Source organism: Pipistrellus kuhlii, unplaced genomic scaffold, assembly GCF_014108245.1.
Source record: "Pipistrellus kuhlii isolate mPipKuh1 unplaced genomic scaffold, mPipKuh1.p scaffold_m20_p_2, whole genome shotgun sequence".
NCBI lineage: Eukaryota > Metazoa > Chordata > Mammalia > Chiroptera > Vespertilionidae > Pipistrellus > Pipistrellus kuhlii.
This window is the reverse complement of record NW_023425515.1, coordinates 128122950-128133818: the sequence shown is the minus strand read 5'-3', so window position 1 is coordinate 128133818 and position 10869 is coordinate 128122950. Positions and strand designations below refer to the sequence as shown.

Genomic DNA, 10869 nt, shown 5'->3' with positions numbered 1-10869 from the left:
TAAAAACTACCGATTGTTGTATAGCTGATAAGATTCTTTGTAGAGAAAATACTTTTTAATAAATGCAGGCTGTACCTTTTTGAGGGGCTACTAAATACATTTAGATTTTAAAGTTTGTGATGCTAAATATTTCTAAACGAGAGGCCTGATGCACAAAGATTCATGCAAGAATAAGCCTTCCTTCCCTGGCTGCCAGCACCGCCTGTGCTCCGGCCCGGAGCTGCCTTTCCACCTCCCCACACTGCCCAGAGGCATGGAACACCTGTGTTGTTGTGACATAAGCATCCCACCCCACCTCTGGCCAATCAACACCTGTGTATGCAAATTAACCCACCATCTTTGTTGAGTTAATTTGTATCTCGGTCCTGATTGGCTGGTGGGCATCTCGAAGCTATGGTTAATTTGCATCTTACCCTATTATTAGTGTAGATGTTCCATGGTTTCTATAATTTCTTGATTTAAGCAAACTCATAGGAATTAGTATCAACAATACATTTTGGGGGTTTTTAGAATGTTGCATTTTGTTTTTATAAAGTTCTGCATTAAAATTATGTATATCCAAAGAAAAGTAAGGTGTATACCAAGTTGTAAAATGGGTAGTGGCATAGTAGGATGCTGCAGAGATCTCAAGATGAAAAACTAATAGGAATCCATTGAGAGATTAGTTGTATATGGCAGGAAAGTTGATGAAAATGTTCTAAAATTAAATTATGGTGATGGTTGCAAATTCACTGAATCTCATTGAATTGTACATTTGAAATGGGTGAATATTATTAATTTTATTATTTATAATTTGTATTTCAATAAATTTGCTTCATGTCTTTTTAACTTAAAAAGAATTATAGCCCTAGCTGGTTTGGCTCAGTGGATAGAGCATCAGCCTGTGGACTGAAGGGGCCAAGTTCAATTCCAGTCAAGGACACATGCCTGGATTGTGGGTTTGATCTTCAGTAGGGGGTGTGAGGGAGGCAGCCAATCAATGTTTCTCTCTCATCATTGATGTTTCTCTTTCTCCCTCTCCCTTCCTCTCTGAAATCAATAAAATATATATTTTAAAAAATGAATTGTAAATTCTGAGACACTCTCATATCTACCTGGGGGAAAATAACAATGTACTTAAATGTTACATTATTCATAAAATAAGTACAGATTAATGGATGACCTAAAAATAAGGAAACAAACTGTAAAAGCTTTTAGAATAGGATACAGGAGAACAATTTCATGACCTTAGGAAAGTAAAACCATAAACTGTCTAGCGGGCACCAACCTCATACTGTGTTCCTTCAACCAAAGAAGGCAAAGTTGAGCAGATGCCAAGGACAAATCATTCCTGAATTTCACATTCACAAGAAAATCAATGTGACAGGATTCCCACTTTTGTACAGAAACTGGAGTGGAAGAAAGTCTGTCTATCTTGCTCAACTGAAGCAAAAGCTGGCAATCACCCATAACAACAAGCACACAATTGTGACCACAGACTGCAGCTCATTGATGTAGATAGTGTGCCTTTGCAGAATATACACATCCAGGAAGTCAAAATTTATCAAGTGTCTATTATTTACAGAAGTCTCCAGCAGTGGCTGTAGGGCAAAATAAATAAAATGATCTCAAAATCCACCAAAGGAAAGAGCCATCTCCCAAAGTAACTAAATCACGATAAATTCTACAATTATACAAAAAGAAATAGCAAACAACCTCCTTGGGAAAACAGGATGGAAAAAAACAAACAAACAAAAAACACCCATTTGTATAAGTGGATGGGGTAATGGGATAAAAAGGACAGAAAAGACAATCTGAATAAATCTCAGAAGAAAGTTGAAAGTGTTAAGGTCTAGAAGAATGACTGAAGGAAAAGATGGAAGGAGGTAGAAGGAGCCAACACTGGAGCAGGTTACTTAGTTTACACTTTAAGCAACAGTCCTGTGGGCAGAGGTTTGAAATGCCTCTGGGAATATACACAGGCTGATTCCTCAGAGTAAGGTGTGCTCACTGGTCCTTGTCTACTAAGCAAACTCCCTGGACCTTAAAGTCATTCAAGTCTTTCCCTGACCTCTCCAGGCAGAGCTAGGCTCCTCCCACACAGTCAAGCAAACTTTGAAATGTTGTAATTAGCCTTCATCACCTCATATTCAATGAACTTTTTATTTCTCTTTCTCTTACTAGACTATAAGCTCCTATGACAAGGATAGCACATCATTTTATACTAGCATCTATTAAAGACCCTGGCACACAGTGGTGCTCAGGAAATACTTGCTGAGTGAATGACCAGAACTATACAAGAAGTGGTGGCTATACAGGCAGTACAGACAAGAAAGAGCAGAAATCAAATACAGTACAACCATTTAGCAAACTGCTACAAAATTCCAGGTAGGAAGAATGAGGGCTGACCACAGGCCATGATTAGAAAACAGGAAAGTGATTCAAAGCCTTAGGGGTGATAAAAGAGAAGTAGACAATGATTACAAGAGTCAAGGCCCTTGTTCCTGAAAAGCCACTTATTTAATATTTGTTGAGCATTTCCTTGCTGCATATACTATAGTAGATATTAGGAATGTAATAAAAGGCAAAACAAAATGTCTGCCCTCAATGCAATAGAAATAGGGAGAAATAAGAGAGAGATAAAATTTGGGGGAAAATTAAGTTTCATCTAGAAGGCAACTGGAAATGTTCTGAAATTCTAGAATGAAGTCAAGGCCAGGAAATATTTTAGGGCCACCTACAGTTTATGCCCTGTGGGTTTATAAGATCAATAAGAAACTTTATAGGGTGAGCTGAGATGCCAAGACTGAACCTTGAGTAAATATCTATATGGATATGGGGGTGGAGAAAAGCAGGAAGAAAAACAGAACACAGTCAAGAAACGTACAAAAGTGAATAAATAAATAAGAATAAAAACATTTAATTTATTATTTTTATTCATTCATTCGTTCGTTCATTTTAATGTACAGCCCACATACAATAGTACATCCTTATCACGATTTCACATTTACATAGCTTACAATGCAGTGTGAAGGTGCAAGCTTATCACAGTGTTATAAATTTATAGATCTCTAAAACAAACAAAACCCCAGAAAACACGTTGCAATGCTTACTGTTCCTGCTTCTATTACTATCTGTCCTTTAGGGATGTCTCCAGGCCTAAGTGGCCTTGGTGGTGGCACAGTGAGGGCCATGTTTCCCTTCAAGGAAATTCCTAAATCCACCAGGGAACCGAATTTTCAAAGTGTATCTGACAGCCTTTCATCCACATGGTGGGGGAGTCCATTTCTTGACTGTTAGGCAGAAACGGGGTGGGGAAGGGCAGGCAGAGAGAGAGAGAGACAGAGAGAAAGGGAATGAATAAAGTTTTCAAAGTCCTCCACCCCCACCCCCATCTCCACCCCCAGAGTCCATGCCACCCCAGTGGTCATGATGTGACCTGTCCATGTCCAGCTCACTAATCCAAGAATAAAATTTTTATAGAAACGAAAAATAGTGTTTAAAGCTGTAGGGATGGTACATATTGCTAATTCAGAAACACCTATCACTTAACGTACAAAATGACCTCAGCAAATACTCCCTTGTACTTGGAAAGGTGATCTTGAAAGAAGTTTCCAGAGAACAGGCATGAACACCAAATACAAGGTAAGAGGAAAAGGTGGAAAGGAGAGGGAAGGAGAAGGAAGGAGCAATGCAAGAGAGAAAGGAGGGGCAGGAGAAAGAAATAGGATCTTCAATTGTTATTGGAAACCAATGGAGTAAAGATACTGATACATAGCTGCTCCTTAGGTTAAATGAGTGTCAAAAAAATTATCCAAATTCCTTTCCTATTTGTGGAATCTCATTATTCACGTTTTAAGTAGGGCATATACCATGAAAATGTGAAAAAAAAAACCTAATTAAAAAATAACCTATATAAAAATGACCTGTGTCAGAATCCATTTTATGTACTATATACACTATAGAACAACAAGGCAATCAATTTCTTTTCCTATTTTAAAAATTCACACTTGAGCCCTGATTGGGTGGCTCAGTTGGTTGGAGCATCATCCCAGGCACCAAAAGGTTGCGTGTCTCTCTCTCTCTCTCTCTCTCTCTCTCTCTCTCTCTCTCTCTCCCTCTCTCTCTCCCTCTCTCTCCTCTCTTCTCTCCTCTCTTCTCTCCTCTCTTCTCTCCTCTCCTCTCTCCTCTCCTCTCTCCTCTCCTCTCTCCTCTCTCCTCCTCTCTCTCTGTAAAATATCAACAAACATATCCTGGGTGCCGGGGTTTGGCCAGTAGGAGGCAATAACATGTAGATTGAAATGCCCTTAGCTGTCTGGCAGCAAGCAGTCATTTTATGCATCCTTTTCAAGTTTGGGGAAATGCCCTCAGCCATTCCCAGGTGATTCAGCCCTGCTGACATTCTGGAATTGGCTTCTGGCACTTGGAAAGAATTTTAAAAATACACGTTTTTATTTTACAACCAATTTATAGTAAAATTATGTTAATGTAGAATTTCCCTGCTTTTAAAAGGTAATTTGAAACAAATAAATTAATAATGCAGTTAAATTTAAAAATTATTGTATGCATATTTTTATAAACTCGTGCACTTGGGGGTCCCACAGCATTTTCTGGATTAAAGATCAAGGGCACAAACAGGAGCAATAATCATATTTCTAACTGACTGATCTGGGTGGAAATAAAGACAGGGATCTGCACTTTCCCATGATGATATATTTTTTTAATTCAATATGTGACACCAAGCTCAGAGTTATGGAAACAAGTCAAATCACTACTAGAATCCCAAACTGGCCATGTTTATTAAAAGCTGTTTTCCCTCCTGGAATTTTACTCCAGGTTTGAGGTGGAATTAGAAGGAAAATGTTTTCTGAGGAGTCCCCTGAACTGTGAAAGGCGGTCTTCCCACAGCGGTTCTCCCTACGGCCGGCAGATGGCGCCCTCCATACAGACACCCTTACAACACACAGGACACAGTAAATTATATTATTCTCCCTAAGGATTGACCTTATGGCCACATTTACTTATTTTCCCATGTTCAAACAAAAAGCTGCTTTTTTTTCTATATACAATGCATCACTAACAGAATTCAGGTTGAATTAATCTTTGTTAATTCAAATTAAAGTGTTTTTCAGTTATCCCTGTTATTTCTATGTGTTCTGATAAAATAATTTCAAGGCTTATAAAAATCCTCTTAGGAAACTGACCCATACTGATTCTATTGTTTGTTTGTTTGTTAATAAAAGGTTAAAAAGACTTCCTAGAAGAAGGTAGAGTAAAACTGGTTCAAACAGAAAAAAACAAAACAAAAACAAAATAGGCAAGTCCTAAGGCAACGGGCTCACTGAGAGGGACTCACTGGCTCCCAGAACCTGGTCAGGATTCCAGCTTCACTGTCCTCAGACCGGGCCTCCTTCCTGTCTCGTCCACAGGGATGCCTGCCCAGGAGGGAAGGGGGTCTGGCAACTGTTGGTGATGGCTGGGATCCTTGTGGACCTTCCGAGACCATTGGGGTCGTCTGGGGTCGGTTGGGGTCAGTTGGGGACCATTGGGGTCGGTTGGGGACCATTGGGGTCGGTTGGGGGACCATTGGGGTCGGTTGGGGTCGGTTGGGGACGGTTGGGGGCGGTGATTGCAGCCAATGGAGGCTGCGCACGCGCGGGCGGATCACCTGCAGATTTTGGAGCCCTCTGGGGAGACAGGGCTAAATCAACCTTGCCGAGCAGCCATTAGGTCTCTACTAGGCAAAGGAAGGGGTCATTCATCCTAAGCATGGCCTGGGAAGGGAAATGTCCAATATCAGCAGTATTTGGTTTCCTTGTAACTAATAAGATGGTGGGAGGAATGAGAAATTTATGGGAAATAAGGTTTTGCACATCTTTGCTGGTTGGAAAAGCACTTTGATTTTATTCGATTTACTCTCCAGGTAAGTCTAGAGAGAATAACTGAGATAGTTTGTCCCCTTATCATCCCAGGCTTAAACCAAGGCACCTGATGCCTCTTCCAGGACACTCTCTCCCTCTCTCCCTTCCTCACTCCCTCCCTCCCTCCCTCCCTTTTGGAAACTGTAAAGGGGTGGGTGTGCTGGGATGTGATGCCAGGGCAGGAACTGGAAGCACCTATCCCATGAGTTACCATAGGCCAGAATACATACCTTCTATTGCTTCTTCTTCCTCATCTTTCTTTTATAATTTTATAAAGAACAAAGAGCCCTCTCCCTAACACAGACAATGCTCACTTTAACCAACTCTATGTGCCATTCAATTGAAGTGCTACTTAAATCCTTTCCTTTGAAATTCAAACACATGACCAGACGTAGAGTTGGATCCCAACAATCAAGACATTTTAATATTTTTTCCTATTTTCCCTGATTCTAATTTCCAAAATTAAATCATTTTTGCTGTGAAAATAATTGGGAAAATTCTTAAAAATACTCTCCCATATCATCCAATTTCCCCCCTGACTATAAAAGGAACCCACACCACTATCAATTGAAAGTCCTTTACCACACAACCGGGAGAGAGGGGTAGACAGGGACATGCTGTATGTGTGGTTGAGCAGGAGCCATATCTGAGCCTTGGAGGCAGTGGGCTGGGAAAGAGTGGCGGGTACCTTGGCTTGTCCGCTGGCTCCAGCAGCTCGGGGGTGCAAAGGGAGGTCGTGAGTTTCAGTGTGCTGCTTAGCGAAGTTCACAAATACCTGAAGGCAAGGAGAGAACAGGAATAGGTATTTGAGCAAGAAAAGAGAAGAATGGTCCCTTCCACTCACCCACCCACCTCCCCACCCCACTGGGCTTTCTCTTTCCCACAGTTCATACAGAGCCGGCAGGAGCAGCTTGTGTGCTGCGGGAGGGGAGGCTGGCCCACCTGAGGGGCACGGCCACCAGGGCCCTGCACAGGGCTTGTTTCTTAGAATTCTGAGCTGAGCCACTGGAGGGCCCTTGGGAGGACTCAGAGGATGTGGGGTAAACAAGGCAGATCCCAAGTAGCAGCATCCTTCTAAGCCTCTGAACAAGAAACTAAAAGTGAAAAACAAAACAGGATCTGATCTCATCTCTCCTCTGGCCTTTATTCAATGTGCAGTGTGGTCGTGACTCCTGCTCATGCCTTCCTCTGCTTACGGCTGAGAAGGTGCTGTTGAGCCAGCTCATCAAAGGCTATTGCCAATGTCCATGCTTTATTGCACAGTCTGTGAGGATGTCTACTTAAAATAAACACACAGCGACAACAAAATACCCCAGAAAACACTCAAATGTCCAGATGGATAAATGAATAAATAAAACATGCTATAGACATACAACAGAATATTACTCAGCCTTTAAAGAAGGATATTCTGACACATACTACAACGTAGGTAATTCTTGAAGACTTTATGTCAAGTGCAATAAGACAAAGGGGATAAAATGCTGCCTAATTCCACTTATATGAGGGATGAGTATAGTCAGCATTCAGTAGAACAGTGGGAGTAGTCAGCATTTAGTGGCAGGATGGATACTGTTGTTTGATGAATACAGAGTGTGAATTTGGGAAGATGAACAATTTCTTGGGATGCATGGTGATTATGTGGACAGCGTGAATGTACTTAGTGCTACTGGATTATACACTTATAATAGGTAATTATGGTATGTATACTAGTATTTTACCACAATGAAAAGATCACATTGAAAAAAACCTGATACCTGGCATACATGTTTACCAAAACTCACCAAATTGTACACCTTAAATGGGTGCATTTATTAGATGTAAATTAAGCATCAAAAAAGTTGACTTGAAAAAAAAGTGGTACCATGACAAAAAGGAAGGTCTAAATAAAGCCATAGTGTAGGGGGGAAAGATGAAGCACAATCAAGAAATTTGCTGATGACTAAAATAGCATTAGACAACAATTTCTGACAGACTGAGTTTTACCGGAGTGGACAGATGCTCAGAGGTTAAACCTGAGGCCCGTCCTGCCTGCCTGGGGTGGGGATTCCAGCCTGGTTGGGCTGTCTGGTAAGGACTTTGCATAGCCCAGCTCTGCACCCGGCTCCCCTCGGGAACTTGCCTGGTCCAGCGTGGTCTGTGTGACCGAGTACTCCTCGATGAGCAGGCTGTCCTTGTGGGAGAGGAGCAGCCGGAAGATCCTGGCCAGGGAGGAGGAGGGGACCTGGAACTGGAGCATGTTGTGGTGCCTCTCCCTCTGCACGCTGCCCGGGAAGTTCCCCTGGAAGAACTGCTCCACGGGGTTCAGGTCGGGAAGCAAGTCGTCCTTTGGAGATCTGATCTTCATCGTGACGATGTAGCCATCTCCGAACCTATGGACGTCCACCGCAGTGTGGTACAGGCCCGTTAGTAGTTGGGTCTAAGGCAGTCTCAAAATCAGGAATAGACTCCTCAAAGTATTGGGGATTAAAGGTCACATTATAAATCTTTTGCGCATGTGTAGCACTAGGAGGAAAAGCCCCATAATAGTTCCTGGAGAAATAGTTTGATACTACATTTTGGAGATTAAATGTCTGTTTGTGGCTCAGTGGGTCGTCAGACTTATGTCAAGCTTCCTATGTCCCACTCCTGAGGCATGGATGTTCCCTGCTCCTTTCCCTCTCACATGCTTGCTGAAGTCAAAGTTGTTTTAGCTCCCTGCAGAGATCACGGACCTGCCCATGAAGACACATGGGGCCAGTGCTCATTCAGTGGTGGAAAGGCTGCCTGGCCCTTTAAGAGGCTGGCCAGGTGGGAGCAAAGGCTTGGAAAGCAAGCACTTCCCCGTGGAAGCTTCCAAAACCAATGGAGCTGCCAGGGCCAGGTGCTTGCCTCCTCCCTCACCAGGTCACCCAATGTGGATAAAGAACCATAGAGTTCCCTTCAGTGTTCCCTCTGTGACAAGGGTTCTTCCCTCCACATAAAATGCCTCTGTCTTCCAGCTCTGGAAAACTGTCCCTCCACACAGGGAAGAGTCCCTCTCACCTGCTCTCCCATAGGGATCATGAAGAGTGAGAGGAAAGGAGGCGGGAACAGCCGTGTCTTCAGTAGCAGACACAGGACCTTGCAGCACAGGTCAGGTGACCTCACATGCAGAAGTCCCTCTAGATGTCTGTGCAGTGTCCAAGCTGTAGTTGCTCAAAAAATCATGGCTCAAATATGCAAATGCAGCTAATCTACTAGCCTTTCTCTCAGCCATCAACCTGCCCGGATGCAGATAGGAATGATGGGTACTGTGCCACACACTCCTATGGGTCACCTCGGCTTAGATAAGGTGGGTTACGTGCTGTTCCTTCACCAATCAGCATGGTGACTTTTATATTCCAGGATCTCAAAAAGCATTTGCTAAACAAACAAGTGATGACTATAAATCAACCCTTCCTAGTTTATAATGCAAATTAGAATTCAAGGGAGCATGGCATGGCATCATTGGCATAATTTTATTTTAACTGATCATCAGCTTTGCAGAAACCATTATTAATACCACATTATTCACAGCAATGTACCATGGACAATATACTGAAGATTACTGGCATTCCTGATTTGTTGTATGATACATGTCATTTCTCAAACCTCAAAGCGTACAACATTCCAGAAAGGAAAGCTAATTCTTGGGCTGTTTAGTCTCCTAACCATTCCTAAGTTGGTTGTGGGTTCTTATTAAATAGGCCGTTGGTCCTGGATTTGTGGTAGGATAATGAGGCAGTGATAATGACTCTCCCTCCTCCCAGCCAAGATATGCTTTCACCCCAATCAGAAGGCTCCATCTAGAGACTCGGGAGCCTTCAGCCACAGACACTTAGCCCAGTAGAGAGGGTTTCTTTCAGCACAATGGCTTTCTCTACTTGCTGATGCAGAATGAGGCCTGGCTACACTGGCCTCTGCTGGTAGTGAGGGGGTAGGACCCTCCCAAGTGTAGGTAGAAAACACAGGGCCTAGTTGACTCCCCCCTCCCCCCAAACTGGACCCCACTGAAGGTAACAAAGGAGCCCTCTGCCCACCATCTCCTTACTTGTACTTGAGGTGCTGAATGGTACCCAAACACTGAAAGGTGCCCTTCACCATGATGGCCAGCCGGGTACACAGGGCCTCACATTCTTCCATGCTGCAGGGTGGGAGAGAGGAGTGAGGGGTGAGGGACTCCCAGCCGCCTTCCTGCTCCACCCCAGCCCCTGGGAATCTCTTGCCTGTGGGATGTGAGGACCACAGCCCTCCCTTCTCTGATGATGCTCACGATGGTGTTCCACAGCAGGCGGCGTGCCTGAGGGTCCATGCCTATGGTGGGCTCGTCCTGTGGGGAGGCAGAGGGCAGAGCCCTGACTCACTGCACCCTCCATGGCCGGCTTCCTCTGAGCGTTCTCTCTGGCAGACAATGCCCAAGTCACTCCCCAGTGGGGTGAGCCCCAGGATACCTGGGCACAGAGGGTGCAAGGCAGGTGGCAGATTGGGAGAATAAGGACAGATCGGGCCTACCTCTAGCCTATTTCCTCGCAGGAATGGGTTAAAGTTGATTAAGGCAAAGAATTACCTTAAAAGCACACAAGCAAATGACAACCCCCCAAACCTTACACATGTTTGCAAGGAGGCAAGGAGATAGGGGACTTTTCTGGTTTCCTCCAAGTTCTGAAGCTCATGGCCTCAGAAACCCCAGATCTTATGAGCGGGGCCTCCAGCTCTGAGTGAGAGCCACCTGAGCCTCTGGTCAGGCTCCTGCTCCTGCCCAAGCCCCAGGCAGACCTTCCCCGGCAGTAGCCCTTTCTGAGCAGATGCCCACACCCCTCAAGGGGCTGAACGTCCTGCTATGAGCCTGTGGCCTCACAAGAAACTTCCCAGGAAATCCAAGTGAGAACGTTTCCCCAAGTGCTATGCACCAGTGGGCTGATTTGCTCAAAATGAACAGTCCAGACAAAAACAGACCACTGCATTTTCTAAG

General features: G+C 43.9%; 1 protein-coding gene across 1 annotated transcript in view; it reads right to left on the bottom strand.

Annotated features, from left to right (window-relative positions):
* The window catches only part of ABCA4 (ATP binding cassette subfamily A member 4), a 203725-nt gene that overhangs the window by 76285 nt on the left and 116571 nt on the right, over positions 1-10869 (bottom strand). Inside the window, exons 46-49 of the mRNA XM_036445578.1 lie at positions 10124-10227; positions 9949-10041; positions 8020-8269; positions 6589-6675 (exon numbers count right to left, since the gene is read on the bottom strand). Coding sequence (XP_036301471.1) covers positions 6589-6675; positions 8020-8269; positions 9949-10041; positions 10124-10227 — 534 coding nt within the window. The remainder of the gene's footprint in view (positions 1-6588; positions 6676-8019; positions 8270-9948; positions 10042-10123; positions 10228-10869) is intronic.